This window comes from Choloepus didactylus, chromosome 24 (assembly GCF_015220235.1).
Source record: "Choloepus didactylus isolate mChoDid1 chromosome 24, mChoDid1.pri, whole genome shotgun sequence".
Lineage (NCBI taxonomy): Eukaryota > Metazoa > Chordata > Mammalia > Pilosa > Megalonychidae > Choloepus > Choloepus didactylus.
In genome coordinates, this window is record NC_051330.1 from 739,124 (window position 1) to 766,183 (window position 27,060).

Genomic DNA, 27,060 nt, shown 5'->3' on the forward strand with positions numbered 1-27,060 from the left:
TCAGCTCAACAAGACTGGGTAATTAATCGGATGTGGGGGTGTTGAGAAGTCTTTGTTTCTGGCATAACACACTGGGTAGAAGGTGATGCTTTGTCTGAAATGGGAAACACGGAGGAGGAATAGATTTCTGGAGGAAAGATGAATTGTCCGGACGTGTTGGCCTCGTGGTGCCCTGGGACCGTCCGACGTTTAGTAGACAGTTGGAGTGACGGTACGAGATAGATGAAGTTAGGAGTCATCATGGAGAGAGAGTAATTCCGATGGGAGAGGACTTACGGTTAAAGGTAAACAGGAGAAGAGAAGCCAGCGAGGAGGCTGAGGAGGACGCAGAGGAGGCCAAAGACCTGGGAGAAGATGTGTGGTCTCCGGAGTTAAATGTTTCAGAAGAAAATGTCCCGCCCTGCTGAGGAGTGCGGCTGCTGAGGGCTGGGAAGTGTTTACATGAATAAAGCAGAAGTGACTGGGATTTGGGGAGAAAGCAACCATATCATGTTTAAGTTTGCGAGTTCCAGGGCAAAAAAAGCTGGGTAATTACAAATTCTCTTAATTGGAAAGAAAATGATTGCTTGAAGAAGCAAGCATGAATACACAAGATAGAAACAGCAGTTTCAGTGAGATGAAATTGGAGTACGTAGTGAAGAAGCATGTTGTAAGAATGTATTTGCTTTCTTATCTCTGTACAGATTTTATTTTTCACTGTCCTTTAGCCTTACTCTAATCTTCTCAGTTGCCAGGTTATTCTCCTTGATAGAGAAAGCAAAAACAAGCCTGAGCAGGAGGCCTGCTTTTTTTCCTATTCTTCTTGCTCTGAAAAAAAAAAAAAATTTTTTTTTAAATTATTTTTGGAAAGGGAGTGAGGGAAGGCCCTTTGTTCCTTTTATTTTGACAAATTCTGTCTGGGCTTTTGAATTTTTGAGAAAATTTTTACAGGTCCATACTGTTGTCCTGCATTTGCCTTTACAGCTTTTGTGGAGACCTCCTTGAAGTTTAATTCCTCGTGTGCATTCCTGCGGGCTTCTTCACATAACATGTCATTTCTCTCTCATCAAGATAATTTGTAATCACCTAGCTTTCTTTGCCCTGGGTTTTGCAAACTCTGAAATGTGGTCGCTTTCTTCCAGATGTCTAGTCACTTCTCAGTCTGGCTCTGAACTGGCCTCTGGGTAGCAGCTCCCCGGTTGTCCCTGCCCGCTGTCTTGTGGGAGATGAGCGGAACAGGAAAGGGGATGAGGAACTTGTTAGACATCCTGCTTTTAGCTGAATCAGATAAGCGCATGTTGTCGATAATTGCAGTCCCCTTCAGTGTGCTTTCCTGTCTGCTGGACTTGTGATCTGTCAAGAACTTTCGTATCACTGGTTTACTTCATTTGGCATTTGGCCGGTTGGCCTTGGTATATTACCCCATCCAAACTGAATTTCTTTTCCTCTCTCTCAGTCATGTTCTTTAGAGCCTCTATTTACTTGCGTTTCCTTGAAGGACATGGATTATCCCTCTGCATAGTTGTTTCTTAGGTTAAGTAAGCTGTTCCATCGCTAGAGGCCCTTCTTGAGACCCACCTCACCAAGTGGGTGAATATTTTGTATAGCAAGGTAAAAGTTTAAGTTTTTTCTGTTTATTGGTTTGTGGATGTCTCAGATTATAAAAACTTTAAACTTCCTGTTCTCATTTGTTTTCTCCTGTGAGTCATCTGTCACAGCTGTATTGTTTCTACTGTCCTCCATAAGGATTGATTCCATGATTTTTTCCCCGGGTTCCCCTGCCTGCCCTCTAACTCAGCAATTTGGCTTAAACTCCTGTGTTCACTGCTCAGTTTCTAGGCAGATCCCTCCTTCCCTATTCCTAGCCCATCATTCTCAACGTGGTCTGGATATTCATAATCTTTATCAACACCGTCATCGTATTGGAGCCATGAGTACTCCAAGTACCAGTACTTGAAGAAAGATTAATTTAAAAACAACAAAACTAAATAGGTGTGCTCTCATGTCCTTTACTTTTCTGCCCAAGAACTGCTGATACCTTCAGACCCTGCTGCAGCTCCTGGTGCGTCCTTCCACCCCTTCCCGCATCAGCAGCGTTGCGTTTGAGCTCTCGTGCCCTGCTTTGTCCTGGCGCTCCCCGAGTTGCAGCCAAGAGGATGGAGTACTCTGCTGACCGAGCTGCATTTCAGTGCTGTGTGCTTGAGTAGATGATGTGCTGTTTGCCAGGAATTCAGCTCAGGAAGAGGATCACATTTGGGGGAAGTTAGTGAATTTGAGGTACTTAAGATTCATGGAGCAGTATCTAGCAGTCTGTTGAAAATTAAAGACTAAAACTCAAGGGAAAGATTTAGAGTTACATGTTATCTACACATTGGAGGTAGTTAAAGCCGTGGGAGTAGATGAAATTGTCCACAGAGCTAAAAGGGATTGGGGCAGAACCTTCATCTAAGGAGCTGGCAGTGGAAAACGAGAAAGAGCCAGGAGGCAGGAGGAAAATGGGACGCACAAGAGTCAGGAGAAGAGAGAGCTTCAGTACTGTGATCCTTTCATGGAATGGGAAGTGAGTGATTAAATAGTTAACACTTACTTATGTTGTACTCTGACTCCACGTTTACACTAGGACCTAGCTATAACTTTCAGTTATTTTGATTTGTAGTCTCTCTCTTGTGTGAAGTATTTGTAATATCAGTTGTGACAGAAATTATTTTTGAACATAACTTTTCATGTAAAGTGATTTGTATTTGCCATGATTTAAAATTACTCTTAAGATGGTTTTTATTATGTCATGGAGCCCATCCAGCAGATATATTTGATTTCTGAGGATGTGAAAAATAATCCGAATCCATTTGAGAGGTACAGTAACTAAGTATAGAAGACAAATGATAATGAATAGCTATTGACAGTTACATTTGCTGACAGTTGAGCTCTTGTGATGTTGGTTGCTATATCCAGCACTCTAGATGTACAGAAGATATCTTACTGTTGCCTTCTTCATATAAACTTCTATGTGAAAGCGTAATAATTTGTTGTATGAATGTTTCTTTAGCATATAGTCAAAGAAGTAAAAATTGCCATTTAGGAGAAAAATAAGAAATAAGTTTATTTTAGTTTTAAAATACAAGGTTCAAAAGTATGAAGTACATTTGAGAGCCTTCACAAAACATTTTTAAATGTTTTGTTCAGCCTCTTTCTCAGCATTAAAGATGCCAGATAATCTTCAAAGTGCTAAGAGAAAAATAAAAATCTAGATTTTTTTTTATCCAATTTAGCTCAAAGTAAGGGCAAAAGAAAGATGTTTTCGGACTAAAAAGATAGAGGGTTCATCCTAACAGATCCTCATTGAAAGAACTTCTCAAGAGTGTAGAATAAAGGGAGGAGGAAATGGAATACAGAGGGAAAGTGAGCTGTGAGAAGGACTGACGAGCATCTACAAGCATCGATTGTGTAGAACCTCAACTATGGGGGAGGGGATAATTACAGCAAGGTGGAGCTGATACACGGGGCACAAGTTCACAAGATGGGACGGGATGGTTGGAGTTGCATTTTATTATTGGTTGCATGGTGGTCCCCCAAAAGATGTTTCTACAACCTAATCCTCAGATCCTGTGAAGTTAACCTTGCTGGGAAAAAGTCTTTGCAGAAGTAACTAAGGATTTTGATGAGTGAGATTGTCCTAGGTTACCGGGGTGGTCTGTAAATCCAGTGACACAGGTATCCTATATGAGAAGGAGAGGGGAAGACAGGGATGCAGAGGAGAGACAAGGAGACGGCCGCGTGAAGGTGGAGCACAGGCCGGGTGACCAGCCACAGGCCAGGGAGCACCTGGGGCCCTGGCATGCATGGGGTCGGGGGGGGCCTCCTGGAGCCTGCGAGGGAACGGGCCCTGCACCCCGTCAGAGCCGACGGAGGCCTCTGCTGTCTGAGCCCCCGAGCTTGTGGTGATTTGTTACCTAGCCCCAGGAAACTAAGAAGGATTGTAAGGGCTTTGTGTTAGTCAGGAGGAGAATAGAGATATCAATTAAACATTAACATTTTAAGGGTGGCCAGTAAAAATAGAACTTGTTTATATAAATGAAGGAAAAGGGGGGAATAAAGTAAATTTGATCAATCGAGGCAGGGAAGGGGGAGGAAAAAGTAGAAAGACGCTTAGGGAAAGCATGGTAAATAAGACTAAAATAATAGAAACAAATCCAAATATATCAGTAAGCACAATAAGGAATGCAAATAGACTAAACATGGCGGTTGAGATTTCTTTGGCAGCCTGGTGCAGCTTGTGGGCTGCTTCTCAGAATAGTGTTAAGTGCAAAAATAAATAGGATTAAAAGGAAATCAAGTATATCGAAGTCCATTACCAAAACGTTTAAAATCTTTGTGACACAGTAATTGTGCTTCTTTATTAAACAGCAAGATCCAGCAGTGGCCTGATCGCCTTAATTACTGTCTTACAAGGGCTCCTGGAGAGAGTTGTGGATGGTTTGTCATCTACACTCATGAATGAAGAAAATGCTGGGTTTCAGGGGGGAGTTCAGTGAAAATTAAAGATGAGTCTTTTCCCCATCCAGGGTTCACTGACCTTCTGAAATCTCTCCACGGAGTGAATTCCTCGTCAAGAAACTTTGCTCTAGATGTCATCCTTCAAGGGCAGTTCTCCTCTCCCAGGTGGTTGCCTCTTCCCTCGGGTCAGGAAAAGGGGGCAGAGGATTGGCACCTTAGCTGCCTCCCTGTGCTCGAAGGACTTTTCCAGGGAAGTTTCCCTTCTCCTCAGGTTGACCTTCTTGGTGGGCTTGAGTTGCCATGTGTGGATCCTGCTCAATTAAGAGAGCCACTCCACAGGGATAAACCCCCTATCTAGGCAATTCTTGCTTGACTGACATATGCTGAGTGCTCCATAAAACAAACTTGCTGATTTAGATTGATTAAAAATAAGGAGGAAATGTGTCCTGTCTGAGGAACTGGATGTTCAGAAGTAGGGCAGTGTTCTGGTTTGCTAATGCTGCTGTTTTGCAAAACACAAGAAATGGATTGGCTTTTATAAAGGGGGTTTATTTGGGTACAGAGTTACAGTTTCTAAGCTAAGGCATCAACAGTAGGGCACCTTCACAGAAGAATGGCCAGTGGCATCTGGAACACCTCTGCTGTCTGGGAAGGCACGTGGCTGGTGTCTTCTTCCTCCCAGGTTGTTTCTCCAGAATGTCAGTGTCAGCTTTCAACAGCCATCTTCAAAATGTTTCTCTTGGCTGCAGCTGCTCTGAGGTCCTTTTGTTTGTGAGCTTTTATAGGACTCCAGTGATTAAATCAAAGGCCACCCTGAATGGGCGGGGTAACACCTCCATGGAAATAATCCAGTCAAAGGTCTTGCCCACAGTTAAGATTGAGTCACATTTCCATGGAAACAATCAAAAGGTTCCAATCTAATCAACACTAATACATCTGCCCCTACAAGATTTCATTAAAGAACATGGCGTTTTGGGGGACATAATACATCCAAACCAGCACAGGCAGTTTTCAGGGTTCAAGGATTCACCACTGTCCCGTGTTACCAAGGATCTCATTCCTTCTACTCTCTGTCCTTTGCCATCCGTAGCTTCTGTTTCATCCTGAGGTCCTTCCTCTTTATCATAAGATGACTCCTGGTAACAACTAGATCCACGTGTTTCCTTACGCACCTCCAAGGTGAAACAGGAAAAGCCTCTCCTTCAAATATGTAATGCAAGTTCTTCACCTCTGTGAGGCTCATCTTAGGTCATATGTCTCCTCATAGAGCTGGGGCTTGGGTGACTTGTAGCATACAGATGTGTGGAGATCTGTAGATACCTGAAGTAAATCATATTTCTGGTTGGGTTTTGTTTTCCAAGCAGATGCTGGTGGGCAACTTTAAACCCCTAGGTGACCCCAGGACCCTGCCTAGAAGTGGGGCAAAGCAACTTGGACACAAATTAGATGCGGAGCAATTTGCCATAATCCTGACTTTAGAGACCCTCCCGTGCTTTCTTCCATGAGAACCCATTGAAATGTTCAAGAATGCCTGTTAGCTCATCAAGGTCAAGACTAGAGTTTTTGCTTAAGAGTGGATCTCTTCCCTGTGTGTAATTTTCCATATTCCTCTCCTGAGTCTTAGCAAGCTGTTGACCTATTTAGTTGTGTATGTTGGAAACTGTTGACTTAAATGAGTGAAGAAGTTTCTCCAAAAAGGGGTACTTATCATGAGACATTAGTATCATTGATGCAGTAAGAAAAAAGCACGTCATCTACATAGTGCGTCCGAGCGCTCAGGCACGTCACCAGGTAAGATTCAGGTGTTGACAGAGGAGTCAGAAAGGAGCAGCTGGGCAGGGGTGGGGGGCAGGAGGAGGTGATGCTGGCAGTGCCAAGAGAAGAGAGGGACTGGCGGGGTCAGATGTTGCTAAGAGGACAGAGAGTGTCCTAGGACTTAGCAACTTGAAGTCTACTGGTGCCTGTTAGAGCAATTTTAGAGGAGTGGTTGAATGCAGAGAGATTGAAATGTGATGAGGAGTGGAAACTGAGGAGATGGGAGTGGCAGGCACAGGTAGCTCTGGAAAAGAGGGTCAGTAAAGGGAAGTCTTTTAGATGTCTTCTATTTTTAGGATGGAAGAGACCAGCAGTTTTAAATGAGAGGAAAAGGAGAAAACGGGAAGTAATCATTAATATAAGCTTCCTCAGAAATAAAAAAGAATAGGATCCAGATAACTTTTACTGGCCATTTTGATAACAAATCCTACCAAAAAAGAAACATGTAAAGAGAAGAGGAGGGGACAAAAAAAAAGGTAAAGGAAGGAAGAGGATAAAAACTTAGAGGAATAAAGTAGATATAAGGTTGAGAGAAAAATTAAAACTTACAAGTTAACAGAAAATTAAGAGAAATGAGTAAAAAATTTTCAACAAGACTAAACTCCTGATGAAAATAATAAAAAGAAATAAGATGTTAGATATAAGTGGAAATGTAGAAATAGTTAGACAATAGATTGTATCCATGAAAGTGCATAAAGAGATCAAAAGTAGATCCTAAGCTGAGTAACTGAACATTAAAAAGAAAATTAAGAAATCAGGAACAAAAATTAATTGTATTTGTCCCCCTGGGTCCTAAAATTAGAATTTAACAAAAGGAAAATAAGAAAGACCAGGTAGAAGCAGCAAATTCACCAGAACACATGCCAGCAGTGGAAACATCTAAATTCTAAACATCTAAAGCTAGGGGGGGGCTTATTTTTATTTTTAGTTCATTTGAAGGTAACAGCTAATAGAACATTACCCCTGTCAAAACATTTTCATATGAAACAGATCTTAGGTACAAGCATTTTCTTTATGTCAGCTCTTAATCTCTGTGGTTTCCCCCTTTCTCCCTTCATCAAGTAGTGTAAGCATTTACCGTGTGCCAGGCATGTTGGAGGAGAGAAGAGCTGTGCCTCTCACATTCTTTCTAGAAGGAGAGACGCAGAAATAAACAGCCAGTTATCCAGTGTGATAACGCCAGATGGCTGGCATCCCTGGGTGCCGTGGAAACATGGCCTTAGCAGGCGGTCCACAAAGGAGCCCTGGGATTGGCAGCCCGGGCAGAGGAATGCAGATACCCTGAGCTCGGCTCGAAGGGGCGGCTGGGGATTGCAGCGTGTGCCTGGATCTGTCCTTTGCAGAAAGTGTTTCCGTCTCTCTCCTCTGCCCCCGCCCGCGTGACTCCCGTAACCTGCAGCGCGCTGACCCACTTCAGGGCAGGGAAGGAAACCCGTCCCCCACCCAGCAACGCGGCTGCTGCTGCTGCTTTGCGGGGCGTTCGCATTTTAAAGAGATGAGGCTTTATTAAGTCAAATGAATTCGAGTTTCAGACTCCTCCCCACACTGGGGTGGGGAAGGGAGATTTTATTTGCTTACGGTTTAACAGAACCCTTTAAATAATTACATGTTCTTCATGCCAGAGTTGTCGTCTTCCTTTCCCATTACAGACGGGCTCCCCTTTTCAGAACTTGATTATAATTTGTATAACGTCGTAGCTTCCGGTGCGTGCCATCCTGATTCTCACAAGGAGTCATGAGAAAGAGCCAACCCTTGCTGTCTGTGCTTTCTGGGGCCACTGACTGCTGCACCTCCCTCCTTTGCGCTGGGGCCATTTCCGAGGGCTCCCTAGGGTTCCGACTCCCACTAAGACTTTACCATTATGTTCTCTTCCTTTGCTGAATTTTTAAAACACTCTTCATGCTGGCACATACTCCATCCTGTCTTGTTGAGGTTTCATTTCTGTGCCAGGCCTGCCTCCCCGGTACACTGAGAGGTTCTTTAAGAACTCTGTTTCGCTCTGGTACCTAGCATGCTGCCGAGCGCATACGCTGGTCCTCACCGAGGTGAAGCTTTTCTAGTTGTTAGGGTTCCTACCAGGGAGTTGAGAGCAGGCGCCGGTGCTTCAGGACCTGGAGCTGCGCCATCTTACCCCGCAGGCCCCGCCCCCAGCCCACAATGCCCCGCGCCCGGAAGTGGCCCCTTAGCGCCCGGAAGTGGCCCCTTAGCGGCCGGAAGCCTGCCTGCATCGAGGTTTATGTTGTTTTTCAGTTCCAGGGAGGAATAACGAGGCAAAATGAGCATTCTGGCAAAATGAGCATTCTATCGTTTTAAGTGATTTTGAGAACCCCTTAATTTTTTTTTCTGGGTAATGAATACTACTTCCTTGACCAGGAACTTGCCTATCTTTTTATTGCATACCATTGCATGTTTTATTCTTACTGATAAAAATGTTTCCAGAAACCTTTTATGGCTGGTGATTTGGGTGAATTTGGGGAACAGGAACATTCTTTTGGTCAACAGACTGTTGTTGGAACTTGTTTTGATCACGGCGTTGTTCGCAGAACCTGTTCTTTGTGGGATTCCTTAAGGAGAATTTTAAAGTCTGCAGTGCATTTGATGTGTTCTGCGCCGTGGTCGCACCCCTGGCTGCGTCTCTGCAGTCTTAGAACATTGTGAAGATTACTGAACTGCTGTTCTTCTAAGAGGATAGGGACAGTGTCAGAAGGAACGGGGGAGAGAAAATGAGGCTTGGAACAGAAACAGAAGGAAGTGGGATGGACGTGAGCTGCTGAGCTGTGGGTGAATTTCACATTCGTTGGGACACAAAATCCCCAAGGCACCAAACTGATGACTGGGACGGACAGGGTGGACGCAGATGAAACACTCAAGAGTAAAGGAATTATTACAGACTTTTTCACATTCACAATTGTATGAGATGGGGATTTTATCTCAATCTTTATAAATAAGTAAAAATTGAAGAGCAGAGGATTTAAGTCACTTGGCTGGGCTAGTAAGTCATTGATGTGGAATTTGGATCCTAGGTCTTGCTGATTCCATGTCTGTTCTTTCCTCGTTATTATACTGCAAATGCATATGAAACCATGGAGAGGAAGGCATAAGTCACAGAAAAATGAATGTATCACAGAAAACAAGCATACGGATCTTTTTAGATATTCTTGATTCTGTTTTCTTCCAGGGTTTATGCAGCAGCATGTTTTGAAAAATAACAAATGAAACACTTAAAACAGATCTTTGATTGCCCCCTCTTTGGATACAGTATTGGAAGGTTTCCTAAAACAATGAAGCTATCATAACACATCGCCTGAACACTTATATTTTAAGACAGCATAATTATCTGTGAAACAGATACCACTGAAAGAAAACAGTCTGTTTCAGGATTTCATAGTTTCCTGATGCTTTGACTGTGTTCTTGAATAGTAGTCTGTGAGGTCATGACATAGGCCTTTTTCCCCAGTCTACTGTGATTGAGAAAGAAGTTGCAGAAACTGTGTGAGGGAAAGGGTGGGGAATCGTTGCCGTCAGTGTCAGTCACGTCAAACTGTGATGAGTCGTCTCCCTCTTACTTTGCCTTACGAGAACTCTGGTAGCAGACGTGCTCTTGTTGCCAACCCTCACCGTGATCATTAAAAGAGAATTTGGGGGACGATATTATTTAAGGAGGAATGATAGAGGTCGTATTTCTTTGAAGTCAGTGGCATCTCTACATTTTACACCCTCTTTAAATAGTGTAAGCATTCAGTTTCTTTCACTCAGCAGAGTGCTGCCGGATGTGTTGAGAGCGAACATTTCCGACTACGACTGCGGTTTACTTACTTGCTTCTAATGCCAGCCTTTGGGCTCTGTCAAAGGTGCTTTGTTCCCCTCTCCCTCCCCGATGCACGCAGAACTGGCAGTGGCTGCCACTGCTTCCGGCAGTCTTCAGAGTTGACTTTTTGTGACTTCTCTCCCTCTCTGGATCTCATTTTGACCTGTTGGGAGGGTGGGGCACAGGAAGAGAAGTCAAGTACTTCTTAAGATTTGCGAAGGGTGCCAAAGTCACAGTGACCATATTTGCAAAATCACAAATTGAGGAGCTTGGTCTGACAAATTCAAGTGGGCTTGTGGGCCTTGGTGACGAGCTATCCCAGAAAATCTAGAACAGCGGCCATGTAATTTGCAGTCTTAAGGGATGGTCTCGGTGTCTCCATGTAGCCTGTTAAACAATTAAATATAAATACAGTAAATTTATATATATATATCTCAGTGTAGCATTGTAGAGTGATTTTACCAATACATAACACGTTAGAGGAGTAATCTAATCTATTTATTCCAGTTTCATGTTATCTTAGCTATGTAAACTTTCAAATATAGACCAAAACTGAAATTTTCTAATTTCCTTAGACCTTTAGTAAGAAATTTGTTCCGACATGCCTGAATTTCAGAGAATAACTTGGTAACTGAACCAAAGGTTACTTTGGCTTCCTCATTTACCCCCAAGCAAAATTAATCTCTTTTCTCACCATGGTGGGGACATGGAGAGACTAGGGAGTACAGACAAATGAGTGGAACTCAGGACTAGATTAGAGTCCCCTGGATTTCTGTTTTTTGTCTCGTCCCCCCCCCCCCCCCCCGCTGGTGTTTGACTTTTTTTCTTCCTCTCTTCACCACTTACTCTGGATATTATCAGTCTGTTAAATTTTTGTCGATCTTTAAAGTAAAAAAAGAAATTTTCATGGTTTGGATTTGCTTTGCGGGTAATGTTTTAATGAGTGTCTCTCTCCCTGCACTAATATGGATCCAGATTCCTTGTGTTGTACCTGTGTGTGTAGTCACAGCTCCTCTGGCTGCAAGGGGCTTGGCCTGCGTCAGATCTGCACAGCCTTCAGAGAACCGCTGAGCACCTGGGAGCAGACTTGATTGATTTTCTTTACTTTTACGCAGGAAACAATGTGTGTTTCCTTTTCTTTTCTGTTTAGTTGCTGATCATCTGGGCTGTGATCCTCAAACCCGGTTCTTTGTCCCTCCTAATATCAAACAGTGGATTGCCTTGCTGCAAAGGGGAAACTGTACATTTAAGGAGAAAATCTCCCGGGCTGCTTTCCACAATGCAGTTGCTGTAGTCATCTACAATAATAAATCCAAAGAGGATCCTGTCACCATGACTCATCCAGGTAAGCAAGGAAAGGGGGTTGCAGATTTTGTTTTTCCTCCTAGACATTGACATTTTTTCTTTTGACGTCAGTGTTCTGCTTCTCATGAAACCATGTAATTTTCAACATAATCCTGTGACTATATTTATTTTTGGTGTTGCCATTTGCTTGTTGAGATATATGTATTTTTCCCCTTAGTTGAAAAACTTGTATTCATTAAGTAGATGACTATGGTTGAATTCTAAGTCTTTTTGTATTGGCTACATTTTGCTTTTTAACTTTGAAAAATTACATGTTCATTGTAGAATCATTTGCCCAGATTATGTCAAGAATTGCCTGTTTGGGATGGATTCTTTTAGTCTTATCAGATAAACGTTGAAACTGATTTAGTTTGGTAATTAGTATAATTACAGGAGTTACTGTATTTTGTTTCTTAGGGAAGCATTTAGGATATTTCTTATATAACTCTAATAATAATAGTTGCGATTTATTGAGCACTTACTATATTTGTGTATATATATATATATTTATGTCACGCACTGTGCTGTGTTTTTTTTTTACCGTATATCATCTGGGCCCTCACAATAACCATGTATGTGCGTTTCCTCCCCTCCTCTTACAGACCAGGAGACCGAGGCAGGGAGGGGCAGCGGAAGAGAAGGCAATCAGACCCAGGGGTGGCGATGTTCTTTCCATTTCCCCAGCCCGTCTCTTGAAAGTGAAACCTCGATAGAGTTTAGTTCTGCGCTCATAAAGATTTTAGACTTTAATGACTTATGTAAAGAATTAACTTTTATTCCCATAATCCATTTTTACTTAATCAGTTTTAGACAGTTATCTTTCAAAGACTTGCCTACCCTCATTGAGGGTCACCGGTACTTTTTCATATATCTTGATAGAATAATGCAGATGGGTTTAAGTTGTATTGTGCTCTATGACTTGTTCTCCTTCAAGCTAAATCTTTAGAACTAAAATAGATATTTTTCTAATTGCAAGGTAACATATGCTCATGATAGAAAAAACTGAAGCTAAAGAAAAGCATGAAGAATAAAATAGAATGTGTGATTTTCACCACCCAGAGATCACTGGAGTCTTATAACTTTTAATTTCTTCAGGGTAACCAACAGAAATTAAGGGACAACCTAATTTAGCTGGACATCTTTATGGTAACACTGGAGTGAAGACTGGTTTTTCGGCTTAATCTCACAGCAGGTGCCAGTTTGCTCTCCTCAGTTGTCTCAGATTGAAGAAAAATTATTTGAAATTTTAGGCCTAAGACAGCTTATCTTCATTCCAGACTGATCTCTTCTTTCCCCAAAGCATGAAATAAAATGAAGAGGGGAGAAATTCAACAGGGCAAAATATAACTCTCTTCCTCACTGGTGTTATTTTACATACACCAAAGCTGCAGAGAAGTTGCTGAAATGAGAGTATTTTACATGGGGGAAGATCTAGGGATCACAAGAGACGGAAAAGACAACTTTAAAAATGATTTTTGTTTAAAAAGTGAGGGTGGGTGCTAATAAATTAATGCATCATCATTTTCCATTCTTTTTCCTTGAAACGTTCATTTATTCAGATATATTCATAAATGACCCATGGAAGAAAGAAGGTTAAATGGTTAAATAAGTTTGGAAAATGCTTGAAGTGTATTCTACTTTTAGAGGCTCTTAATGCTCATTATCATATTGATGTCTCTGAGAAGTCCTAGAGTAGAGAACAAGTTTTAATTTGATTAACCTAGGTTTTCCCAAATTTATTTGATCACGTAACTCTTCTGTCACAGATCAGTGTGTATCAGAACACACATCGGGAAATGTGGGAGTAGAGTGTAAGCATTCTGTGTTAGGAAAGGGAACTTTTGAAAGGGAGCAGGAACGGGAGGTGAACATCAGAGCAACAGGAAATAGCTTCATGTTGTAGATAGATATTCAGAAAATTAGAATAACATGGGAAAGTAAGTTGTATGATATTTTGGGGGAAAATTTGGCACTATCTGATATAGTGAGAGAATTCGTATGCTGTGACTCCAACTATTTCACTCCTAAATACATACCCTGTAGTACCTTTGAGACTTTAATGTGTACCCGAGTCACCTGGAAATGTTGTTAAAATGCAGATTCTGAGTCAGTAGGTCTGGAGTTGGCCCGAGGTTCTGGGTTTTTAGCTTCCAGCTGGTGCTATTGCTCTTGGTCCACCGACCTTGCCTGGAGAAAGAAGGGAGAGAAGAAGATATGAAACCTGGGTTTTAGTCTCAGAATTTTCACTGACTTATCTGTGACACAAGCCAACCTGCCTCCCATGTGTAGGGGTTGGAGAAGATACTAAGGCCTCTTGTGACTCTTAAATCTAGAAACTGCAGTGTTCCCGGATGTTGGATTTATTCTGTGGAGGGCCGTGGATCCCTAACGTAGAGGACAGCTGCTGCCTGTCCTCCTTGTGAGCACTGTGCTGTGTGCCACCTGCAGTGCGTGGGAGCTGATGGGGGGCTTCAGGCACTTACACCAGCCTCTGCAGCCTCTTCCGGGCCTTCTCTAGACTGTTACTTGCACACACGTGCGTGGGGAGACAGGTACTAGAATATTCATGGCAGCATTATGACAGCACATTACAGGACAGTGGATTAATTGTGGCATTTTAAACATAGCAGTTTACTGTGAATGAATTAAAGCTACATGTGTTAACATGAGTAAATCCCAAAAACATAATAAGCAAAAATAATAAAAAGTTGTAGGAAAATGTGTACAATACAGTCAAATGCCACTTGATTAAAGTTTTAAAAAAATGCAAAACAGTAGTTACTTTATGAAGTATCACATGTACAGGTATAAAAGATTAAAAACGTGCATGAGATTAATAAATACCAAATTTAGGACAGTGGTTCCCTCTAGGGAGGAAAGAAAGGGAATTGGATCAAGGAGAAGTGAATGAGATGCCTCAAACATACCTGCAGTGCTTTACTTCTTAAGCTGAGAGTTGGCTACACAGGTATTCATTATATTCTCTCTAGTTTTCTTGTCATCTGAAATATTTCAAAATAAAAGCCATAAGAAAGAAAAAAATTATAGAAGACTTATAAGGTAGGACTGAAGAGTGATGGAGAGGGGTGGCACTTGTGGCTATGACTGAGTGAAGTGATAGGCATGTCCTCTTCCCTAAAAGCAATATAAAACTGGACAAAATTGATAGGCAACCATTTCAGCATTCTGGAAGTCAACCAAAAGCATGGAACATTCTGAGACATGTTTATGCTTTGGGTAAGAACAGTGGAGAGCTGTGATGTTTGGCCTGGGGCTGCTCCCCGCGTTCCCTAAGCTATGTCGGATGGAGGTTCTGCCAGGGTGGGGCCGGCTGCAAGGACTGAGCTTGCTCTGCAGTGTGGAAAGGAGCTCCTCCTGTTTGGAACGGTGGCTGTCTCCCACGCCCCTCCTTTCTGTTGTGGAAGTGACTTCACAGAGGCAGGCAAGTGGAGGAGAGCCACAGCGTGGTGGTGAGCAAGCACGTTCCTGTATGAGACCATATGTGCAATGGGGCAGGGTGGGGCTCGAGCCCCTCACACTGCTGGCTGACTCCGAGACCGTGCGTGCACGTAGGAGACTCCAGGAAGACTGGCGGAAAGTAAAACCCAGGGCAGAATTGAAAACAGCCAGAACTTAGAATATTACGTAGAATGTTTTCCCTTACCCGTATGCAGATCTGCTAGTAGACGACAGAAGCCTTACTGGTTTGAGATGTCAGAGCACAATCTGTGTCCAGTAATTGGTGGATGACTGATCTCTGTACCACACAGTGGCATCACCTAGGAGGCCAGGCTTAAAAAGAAGGGGGAAAAGAATATAAACAAAATTAAAACTAAGCAGAGACATCAGTGGCTGCACGCCCCAGAGGAGGCATATTTCACAGATTAACCCAGGTGTATTATTAAACAAAACAAGCAAATAAGACAACAGCAACCTTAAGGGGGAAATATATCAAGATCTGGAGTTGCTACAATGTATTATCTAAAATGCCCAGTTCTCAACAGAAGATTACAAGATGTGCAAAGAAATAGAAGAGCATGACTCATACTCAGGGAAAAACGTGGGCAGTAGAAACTGTGCGTGTTCTCAGATGTTGGATTTAGTAGAGAGAGGCTTCAAATAGAGATTTCCAGTAAAGGATGTAAAAATCATTTAAAAAGAACCAAAAGGAAATTGTGAAATCGAAGGCAGATTCACTTGAGGGTTTCAATGGCAGATTCAAAATGGAAGAAGAAAGAATCATTTAACTTGAAGATAGAGCAGTAGAAATAATCCAATCAGAGGAATCTTCTTTAAAGATTCAAGAAAAATGAACAGAGCCTCATAGACCTGTGGGACCTTCTCAGACATCCCCACATGTATGGAAAGGGGCTTCAGAAGGAGGGGAGAGAGAAAGGAGCAGAAAAGGTACTTGGAGAAGTAATGGCTGAACACTTCCAGGATTTGTGGAGACGGTATCCTTCTCACCCCGGAGCTCAGGGAGGAGCGTCGGGAGGGAGCCTGGGGAGCCCGGCTGGCAGTACGAGTGCCAGGAGTGCCTTCCCCACAGCCAGCGTGCCGAGAGCGGGGTGGCAGCAGGACAGGCTCTGGGGCAGCCCCGTTCCCAGCATCGTCTGTGTTCAGGGCCAGAGGGACGGGTGCAGGAGATGGGTCAGTCCGGCCACCCTGTGCTGGCCGAGCCCCGCTTGCCACCAGGAGTGGGGGAGCACAGGCTCAGGCCCCTTCTGCCGCACCTCCCGCCGGGCCTGCCTGGGCGCTGGGTCTCCACCGTTGGCGCCCTCGTCTACTCGCCGGTTTCCCCTTGTTCTCCCGAGAACACCCGTGTTCACGGAGAACCTCCCGCCTGCCCGGCTGGTGCCCGAGGTTGCTGCTCTCCTCCTCACTGCGGTGCTTGTAAGGGTCCTGGCTAATTCCCTCCACCTCCCGGCCTAGACTCTTAATTTCAGGCGATGGACTCCGAGGTCCGTGTGGTACCACCCTCCGCCCTCCGCGCGCGTCAGGTCTGTCCACCCTTCCTTTAGCAGAGAAACTGGGTGTGCACTTCTCTGTGTAGGCACCGTAAGGTGAACTGTAAAGAAACCTGAGCGCTGCCCTGGGGTCACAGTCCGCGGCCTCTGCCGTCTTCAGAGCCTCTCTTTGTACCTCTTTAGCAGTGTCATTCTTTTCCTTTTGTATTAGCATTATATGTGTACCTGTCTGGCAGTAGGGAAAGGACCACAGGCTTCTCTAAGTTAAGGTTTGTGTCTTACTCATCTTTCTGCTCTGCAGAGGTCAGCAAAATGCCTTAAGCAAAATAAATATTTGTGGCATTAAAATTATTTCATTAAGATTCTTTCTTTCATCAAGCTTTCTTTTCCATTTAAGGGTATGTTCTCTGGCTAATTTTAACAGTCCACACTTTTAAGCATAAGTATTTTGTTTTCTTGCCTTGTCAGCGATGCTTCATGAGCCCATGGGTTTGCTCTAGCTAATGCCCTTCCTTTGGTGACTGAAGGACATTCTTCCAGTGCAGTGCCCATGACGTCATTGACAGGAACGACGGCTCAATTTGTGGTTCACTTTGTTACCTCTAGTTAGCAGGATGAGTTTTGTAATGTAGTTAGCAGATATGTGGTAGTAAAAAGGGGAAATTATGGGCTCTGGGAGAGTTTAAAATAATGCACATTTGTCGGAAAAATTAAGGATTTATTCTCTTGGTTTTTAAAAATTTATATAGACTTTGCTTTTACTGTTAACAGTCATAAATTGTGTCAAACCATTGCCAAGTGGGAAAACTGTTTATAATTTTATCTGTATGTCCCCTAAGAACTGTGAACACTCTCTCAGTTGTTACAGAGAAAATGAGGTGATTTAGAAAAATATGTGATCAACAGTAATATAGCTCTTCAGTCTATATCAATCAAATGCTTATTGTAGTTCCTGTGGCTCATTGAACAGAAATAGTTGAGTGTGCCTTCGAATTTTTTCCATCATACTGATACTGATCAAAAGTAGTGAGTTCTCTGCCTGAGGTGCTCAAACAACCAATTCCTGAGACCCTGGGTTTCAAAGAGAGAAAGCGTCTATTGTTAGGTGCGGAGCAGGAGAGCAGATGGCTTGTTGGCCTAAAAATCTCTCTCTCCAAACTGCAGTAACTCTGATAGTTTTATAGCATCAAAAGATGGGCAGGTTTTAGGATAATGAGCACAGTGGGTCCAGATGATGTAATTAGAGATGATCTGATTATTGAGCAGGTGCAGACTGATGGCGTGCTCAGTCACAGAAGGTAATGGCGGCCTTAACATGATGACGGGCGTGATTTTTAGTAATATGGTGAGATGTAGCTGACTTGTGGGTTAAAGTCTAAGCTACTGCACATGTCAGGCAGGTCATTTTGGTTTAATCCAATTTTGGTTATCAAGATAACTTTGGACATGGGGTGGGTTAGTTCTGGGCTGACCCAAGACCCTTCATTAATGAACATTAGGGGCTGACTTTAGTGATCACAGGACTCTAAAGTTGAAAAACAGGATTGAAGATACAGATGGGGCCAGTCACAAGGTTTTTACAGTCACAGGATAAAGGCTTTATAGTTACACAGTCATCAGAGATCAAGGCAGGTGGAATACAGTTCAGAAATTTCGGGTATTCCCCTCTGGCTACTCTAATATACTGGTAAGTAAAAGGGAATGTCTATAATTATTCAGAAATCATAACATTTGTTAAAGCCTAACTTCTCGGTTCCAATATTATCTTAAATATGATCTAAACATGCTAGCTAGCAGTGAATGGGAGAAATCTCACACTTTGTGAAATACAGCAAATTCACTCACTTTGTGAATATAAAAATGTCATGCTTTTTGAAAACCAGTAAAGGTAAATCTCAAAAACATTTTTTAAAAATGCCTTTAAATATCAATAATTAGGGCTGCTTAGTGTAAATCCATTGTTTTTGTTCTAAAAACCCATTAAGAAAATGAATGATATAGTAGTACATACTATTTTTTTTATTGTGAGCTTTAATATGTATACATAATGGTGGTAACTTTCAAAGTATGATTTCACAAGTAGAGAGCAAATTTCAAAGAATGTCATGGCTCACAGTTCCACAACTTCAGCCATTTCCATGATTGTAAAATATAACATACTTAGCGAAAGGTGTCAACTCTCAACGTACAGCTCAACAAGCAGTCCCTTTAAGTAATTTCAAAAATTGTTTTGGATTACAGCTCCACAGTTTCAGTCCCTTCCCTGTTAGGCAATACAAGCTGTGAACAGAAAGGTGAAGACCTGCAAGGCACAAGTCGGTGAGCAGCTGTAGAGCAGATCCCAAAGGATGCTGCAGGCTGCCGTTCCACCACATCATTTCCCTCCTTCCAGCCACTGCAACACCCCAGCATCCAAAAATACATACACATAGTTATATAAAGTTTCAGTATTCATAGACTGTACTTTTATTTTATTGTTTAAAGTTTTTTAGCTTCTTATTTAATATGGAATTTAATTACTGCAGAAAAGATGGATCCTGAAGTTTAGATTTACTAGGTAGTAAAAGTTTAAATTGTGTACGTATCTTTTTTTTTCCCAATGTTATTGAAATATATTCACACATCACACAAACCATGCAGAGTGTACAGTCATGGGCTCTTAGTATCATCATGTAGTTGTGCATACATTCTCATGATCAATTTTAGAATATTTTCATTGCCCCAGAACAGAAATAGGAATGACAAATAAATCCCAAATCCTCTTGTACCCCTTAATCTCCTCTATTGTTGACCCGTAGTAGTGGTATAGTAATTTTGTTACTGTGGAGGAAAGAATATTAAAATATTACTGTTAACTATGGTCCATAGTTTACAATGGCTATGCTTTTTCCCATATACCCCTCTTATTTTTTTAATTTGTAGTAGTTCATGCAAAAACTTAATTATATGTGTAGCATTAATTGGTGACATATGTCACGTTAACCACTTTCCAATCAAATTCGACTGCAGTACAGCCCTGTTACATATAATCCCAACATCGAGCTACCATGACCTCTGTCCATTCCCAAACATTTATGTGTATGTATCCTTTTGCCTGAGTTTAGCAATATTTCTCCTCTGTCTTCCATGGGATCCATGCATTTTAAAAAATTCATAATTACCAAAAAAATCTAAAATTGAAACCGTTAATTAAGTAGTAGCTTTTAGAAAATGCAAGTAGCTTTTAAAAACTCAGTGCACATGGTTTAGTTTAAGAACTTTTCCATAAATTCTTAATTTTTCCTTTATTTCTGAAATCTTAGGTGGAAGCAGAGAACCGCCCACCTGTCAGATATGAGACTGTTCATCTACAGCCTTCCTCTCTAACTTGATTTTCCTTTCCCTCCTTCTGGTGCTTATCCTTTCCTCCCTGGCAGTGGAAGAGGAGGAAGGTAAAATAGTAAAAGGATCTGCCTAGGTTTAGAATACAGATTTAGAAATGATTTCCACAGGTTGCAGGACAGAAGACAGTTTTTACTTGGTAGCTGATCATGCAATAATGAACCTGGACTTAGAGTTGCAAACGCGAGCTGGTCCCACGGGCACAGCTGCGGAAGATAGTGCAGCCTTGGGCTGCATGTGTAGGAGGGCCGCGGAGCTCTTGTTTTGGAGAGGGGGAGGTGGTATTTGGGGCAGGACAGTTCTTTGCCCTGCGCGACTGTCCTCGTACTGTGTATATTTAGCCTTCCAGGCTCATGCTTCCAGGTGTCCCTCCGTGTGTGTGACAATGTAAAACCCTTCCCCAGGGTTTCCAAACACTCCCCAGGAGGGCTTCACTGCCCCTCCTGGGAACCACTGTCAGCAGCCTTGAGAGGGAGAGGGAAAGGGGTCTGCTGGAGGATCCTTCGTGGTGAAGAAGGGGTGTCCTAGTTTGCTAATGCTGCAGAATGCAAAACACCAGAGATGGATAGGCTTTTATAAAACGGGGGTTTATTTCACTACACAGTTACAGTCTTAAGGCCACAAAGCGTCCAAGGCAACACGTCAGCAACTGGGCACCTTGCACCCGAGGATGGCCAATAGTGTCCAGAAAACCTCTGCTAGCTGGGAACGCAGCTGGCGTCTGCTCCAAAGCTCCGGCCTCAAAACGGCTTTCTCCCAGGACGTTCCTCTCTAGCAAGCTTGCTCCTCTTCAAAACATCACTCCCAGCTGCACTCAGTTCCTCTCTTTGAATCAGCTCATTTACATAGCTCCACTGATCAAGGCCCACCCTGAATGGGCGGGGCCACGCCTCCATGGGAACATCTCATCAGAATCATCACCCACAGCTGGGTGGGGCACACTCCAAGCAAATCCAACCAGCACCAAAACTTCTGCCCCACAAGACCACAAAGATAATGGCATTTGGGGGACACAATACACTCAAACTGGCACAAGGGGGGATGGTGAAACTGACAGGCTTTTACATGTTCACGCTTCTCATGTTCTCTTTTCCTTTCTGTAGTTCCAGCTCTCCATCTGTTGCCATTTCCCTTTAAACCTAAAGAGCCTCTTTTACATTTCTTGCATTGCAGATTGGCTGGAGATGAATTCTGTCATTCATTTATCTGAAAACGTCTTTTTCTCCAATGTTTTTCAAGGACATAGGTATAAAATTCTGACAGTATTTTTCTTTCAGCAGTGTTAAAGTGTGTTACTTTGCTAGCCTGTTTTTTCTGATGAGACATTGTGCCCCTTTAAATAATGTCTTTTTAAAAAAAATTTTTAAATAAACTTTACTTTCTAGGACAAGTTTAGATTTACAGAAAAGTTGTGAAGATAGTGCAGACAATTCCCATAAGCTCTGCATGCAGTTTCCCTATTATTAACATCTTACATTAGTAGGGTACATTTGTTACAACTAATGAACCAGTGTTGATACATTATTATTAACTAAAGTCCATACTTCATTCAGATTTCCCTAGTTTTCGCGTAACATCCCTTTTCTGTTCCAGGGTCCTGCATTACATTAGTCATCAGAACCCTGTAGGCTCCTCTTGACCATGACAGTTTCTTAGCCTTAGCTTGCTTTTTTTTTTTTTTTAAATTTATTTTTATTCTTTTTTTATTTTTTAGTTTTAATAAGCACTTCCCACCCTTTCTTTCCCTCACCCCCCCATGTAACCTCCAGTCTGCTTTCTATCTCAAATGAATGTGCTGTTTATAGTCCTTTCTTATAAGTGATAACATACAATTTTTATCTTTGTGTGCCTTGCTTATTTTACTGCGCATAATGTTTTCAAGGTTCTTCCATGTTATGGCATGTCTCATAACTTCTTTCTTATGGCCGGATAGTATTCCATTGTGTGTATGTGCCACATTTTATTTAACCCTTCATTTGTTGTTGGACACTTGGCTTGTTTCCACATTTTGACTATTGTGAATAATGCTGCCATAAACATTGCTATACACGTATCTGTTTGAGACCTTGTTTTCACACTCCACAATGACTTTTTTTTTTTAACAATCAGTTGCCCCTAGTACCCTCATACAGTTGTGCATCCATCACCACACTTAACTTTTGTTCAATTTTTAGAACCTTTTCATTACTCCAGACAAGAAATAAAGTGAAAGATGGAAAAAAAAAAAAAAGAAGGAAAAGGAAACTCGAATCCTCCCGTATCCCTAACCAACCCCCCTCAATTGTTGACTCATAGTGTTGGTATAGTACATTTGTTACAGTTTATGAAACAATGTTGAAATACTACAAACTGTAGTATATAGTTTGCAATAGGTATATATTTCTTCCCTATATGCCCCTCTATTATTAACTTCTAGTTGTATTGTAATACATTTGTTCTGGTTCATGGAAGAGTTTTCTAATATTTGTACAGTTAATCATGGACATTGCCCACCATAGGATTCAGTTTTATACATTCCCATCTTTTGACCTCCAACTTTCCTTCTGGTGACATATATGACTCTGAGCTTCCCCTTTCCACCTCATTCACACACCATTCAGCGCTGTTAGTTATTCTCACATCTTGCTACCAACACCTCTTTTCATTTCCAAACATTTAAGTTCATCCTAGTTGAACATTCTGCTCATGCTAAGCAACCACTCCCCATTCTTAAGCCTTGTCCTATATCTTGGTTCCTTATATTTCATGTCTATGAGTTTACATATTATAGTTAGTTCTTATCAGTGGGACCCTGCAATATTTGTCCTTATGTGTCTGGCTTATTTCACTCAGTATATTGCCCTTGAGGTTTTGACATCAACCCTTTTTTTTTTTAAAGATGGCTTTGTTCACACACCATACATTCCATTGTGAGTAAACAATTGATGGTTCTCTGTATGGTCACATATTTATGTGTTCATCACCTTCACCACTATCTGTATAAGGGCATCTGCATTTCTTCCACAAGGCAGGAGGGAGCATCAAAGAAGGTAGAGAGGGAAAAGAAAGAGGGACAAAATGACATTGGCTCGCTTTTGAGAGCTTGACCGTTTGGGGAGGAACGGTCAGATATTTTGTAGCATGTCTCTCAGCTGGGATTTGTGTGATGTTTTTATCGCAGTGAGACTCAGGTTATGGGTTTTGGGGCGGATGATTTGCAGGTAAAGTGCTGTTCCATGGCATCGCATCAAGGGCCCGTGCTGTCAGCCTGGCACCACTGTCGACGTTGACTGCGACCGCCTGCTCGGGAGGGTTGTCAGGTGCCTGCTCTGTAAAGTGACTCGTTCTCCTCCTTTCCATGCTGTACTGCTTAGATGGAAGCCGTTACGCGCAGCCCACCCTGAATGAGTGAGGAGCTATGCTCTGCCTCCTTGATTGATCTTCATAAGTTATCTGGAATTCTTCTGCATGGGCGATCTGTCTCTTCTCCATGCATTGGTTTATTCCGTCATTTATTTATATCAGTGTAGACTCATGGGTGTTTATTTTATGCCTTGGGTTATAACACACCACTGCTTTATTTTGCTGCTTGAATTGTCCCAGGTTTGGCCTTTGGGAGCTCTTTCAGTTATTTTCTGTATCTCTTTGACAAATCCCCACCATTGTGGGTGTCTTTTGTTTGTTTTCTTAAAGCGCTTCCTTACTTTCTGGTCTTACAAGCTGCTCCAGGCTCATCATGTTCATTTTCTGTCCCAGTCCTAGGATCAGCCATTTTCTCAGGGGCCCCTGGTTCTTATTGGAGAATGGTATTCAAAACTAAGATCTGAGCACCAGGTGAGTGAGTTGCTACTGAGGTGTTGTTGGCCACATTTTGTTTATTCATTCATCTGTTTATGGACACTTGGATTGTTTCTGTCTGTTCCAGTTTGCTAATGCTGTCAGGATGCAAAGTACCAGAAATGGATCGGCTTTTATAAAGGGGGTTTATTTGGTTACACAGTTACAGTCTTAAGGCCATAAGGTGTCCAAGGTAACACATCAACAATCAGGTACCTTCACTGGAGGATGGCCAATGGCATCTGGAAAACTGTTAGCTGGGAAGGCACGTGGCTGGCATCTGCTCCGGAGTTCTGGTTTCAAAATGGCTTTCTCCCAGGATGTTCCTCCCTAGGCTTCAGCTCCTCAAAAATGTCACTCTTAGTTGCTCTTGGGGCATTTTTCCTCCCTTAGCTTCTCTGGAGCAAAAGTCTGCTTTCAAAGGCCATCTCCAAAATGTCTCTATAACTTACAGCTCCTTTCTCAGCTCCTGTGCATTCTTCAAAGTGTCCCTCTTGGCTGTAGCAAGCTCACTCCTTCTGTCTGAGCTTATATAGTGCTCCAGTAAACTAATCAAGGCCCATGTCGAATCGGCAGAGCCACACTTCTGTGGAAATCATCCAATCAGAGTTATCACCTACAGTTGGGTGGGTCGCTTCTCCATGGAAACACTCAAAGAATTACAATCTATTCAACACTAATACATCTGCCCACACAAGATTGCATCAAAGATAATGGCATTTTGGGGGACATGATACATTCAGACTGGCACACCACCTTTCTGATAATATGAATAATGCTGCCATGAACACTGGTATACAAAATATCTGTCCAAGTCCCTGCTTTGAGTCTTTTGGCCATATACCTAGGAGTGAAATTGCCAGGTTACATGGTAATTCTATGTTTATCTTTCTGAGGAACCACCAAACTGTTTTCCACAGAGGCTGCACCATTTTACATTCCTACCAGCAATGTGCAAGGGTTCTTATTTCTGTGTATCCTCACCAACATTTGTTATTTTCAGTCAATTTTTTAATAATAACTATCCTAGTGGGTGTGAAGTGATATCTCATTATAGTTTTAATTTGCATTTCTCTAATGACTAATGATGTTAAGCATCTTTTCATATACTTATTGGCCATTTGAATATCTTCTTTGGAGAAATGTCTGTGCAGATCCTTGATCCAGTTTTTTAATTGGGTTGTTTGTCTTTTTGTTGTTGAGTTGTAGGAGCTCTTTGTATATTTTAGATATTAAACCCTTTTCAGATATATTCTTTCCATATATTTTCTTCCATTCTGTAGGTTGTCGTTTCACTTTCTTGATAATGTCCTTTGCACAAAAGTTTTTTATTTTGATGAAATCTGTTTTACCTATTTTTTCCTTTTGTTGCTCATGTTTTTGGTGTAAAATCTAAAAACTCATTGCCTGCTACAAGGTCCTTGTCTTTTATTGTAAGAGTTTTATAGAATTAGCCCTTATATTTTAGTCATTGATCTATATTGAATTGTTTCCCTACATTGTCTTCTAGGAATTTTATAGTTCTGGCTCTTATATTTAGGTTTTTGATCCGTTTTGAATAGATTTTTGTATATGGTGCAAGGTAGGGATCCACATTCATTCTTCTGCCTGTGGATTTCCAATCTTCCCAGCACCATTTGTTGAAAAGGCTGTTCTTTTGCCATCGAATGGACTTGGCTCCCTTGTCGAAAGTCAGCTGGCCATAGATGTGTGGGTTTGTCTCTGGACTTTCAGTTCTATTCCATTTGTCTATATGTCCTAGACTTACTGATTCTTAAACATAATAACAGAGTCAGAGGCTTTTTAGAACTCTCGTGCTTGGTGTGAAAGCTAAAGTTGGCCCCTTTCCTCCATGTTCATTTTTAGCATCTTATCTTAATAAAGACATTGAAAAACTGATGCCCAAAAAAGACCAGGGTGGAAAATGTCTGTAAGCTTATTGGGAATAACTTAGAATTTGAGCATCAAAATGAATAATGACTATTTCAACTCATTGCATAAAATAGGAACCATGAGTCCACACTGATATAAAAAGCAAGAGAGTGGATGAAAAGTCTGATGTGTAATCGAATGTTTGCACAGTCTGAGAGTGCGTCCCCACAGGATGCTGATTCCTTACCGAGGGAGGGCGCATCACTTCACAGTAGACATGCCTGTAGGACGTTGCTTTAACCGGATGATCAATGTAAACATCATCAGCAATGGGAAAAGCAAAACTGCACACTGTACGAAAGCAGCTCTCTTCTGTGATGCCGCTGCCAAAGGTGCAAAAACATAAATGTAGCCAGGAGGAGATACCAGATAAATCCAAAATGAGGGGCAGGTTACAAAATAACTGGGCTGTCGTCATCAGAAGTGTCAAGGTCGTAAGTCAAGGGCAGCCTGAGGAACTGCTCCAGACGGACAGAGACCGAGTGCGGGCCGGCCCATCAGGCCTGCTGTGGAGGACCCTGCAGTCAGTGAAATGAATAATTCGGGGCTCTCGGAATAGTCAATGTGGAGAAAAGACCAAGGCGGGGTCCATGGGAAGATGTTTTTGAATGTTCAAAGGACTCGTGGAAGAGAAATTTTTGTTGATTCTGGACTGTATAGAGGTTGGGATGTTGACGGTATTTTTTTTCCTTAATGAGACATAAAATAATGATGCATCATATGCATCATTGTATTGTATAATTATCTAATTATATATCTAATTATATATTAATTATATAACCTAATAATTGAAGGTGTTTTACACTCAGTACGTGAAATACAATTTGTTCGTTCAGTGGTTCTTCTGCAGAGAAGAGCATCAAGAGCTACAAATGGGCGGGCGTTCTAGGAATAGAGATTTTAGTTATAAGGAAGGCCTTTCTGATACGATACTTAAAACTGCCTGTCAGTAGAACCAGCCCCCTAAAAAGGGTCAGTACTTTGTAGGGCGTTCCTGTGGAATGTTGGAAGTTGCACTGAATGACCCCCTGGGAATGCTTTTAACCCAAAGACTCTGTAACTCTGCTGACAGGTGACTTGTTTTGTAATTACCTCCTTGCCTTTCTGGCTCTTTCCATGGAGGGAGGAAGTAATTTCCCTAACATGCGGGCCTTTGCCCCACCAGCTTTCTCTTCTACATGATTTGGAACACACCAGCAGCAGGGATTACTTGCTTGCTCCATACAGTCAGGAAATAGTGCTGGAAGAAAAGAAGCTGACGTTTGAGGGCTGAGCACTGACCGTTTGCTGTGTCTGTGTGAGCTGGAAAGCCCCTGCCTGTGGGGTTCAGTAGGCCCTTGTGTCTTGAAGACAAACCCGAGAGCCCTAGTGTCATCAGGACTTTCACGAGCACCGTGACTCACACATTGAACTCCCAGGTGTCAGCTTCCTGGCAGGAGATTCTGATTCGTGCTTCGGCCAAGGAGCGCGTTTGTGTGGACACCATCTGGATGCGATGCTGGCATTTTTGATTATTATTATTCA

General features: G+C 42.2%; 1 protein-coding gene across 1 annotated transcript in view; it reads left to right on the forward strand.

Annotated features, from left to right (window-relative positions):
• Positions 1-27,060, forward strand: part of RNF130 (ring finger protein 130) — a 144,684-nt gene that overhangs the window by 22,807 nt on the left and 94,817 nt on the right. The window contains 1 exon segment of the mRNA XM_037817468.1: positions 11,247-11,441. Coding sequence (XP_037673396.1) covers positions 11,247-11,441 — 195 coding nt within the window.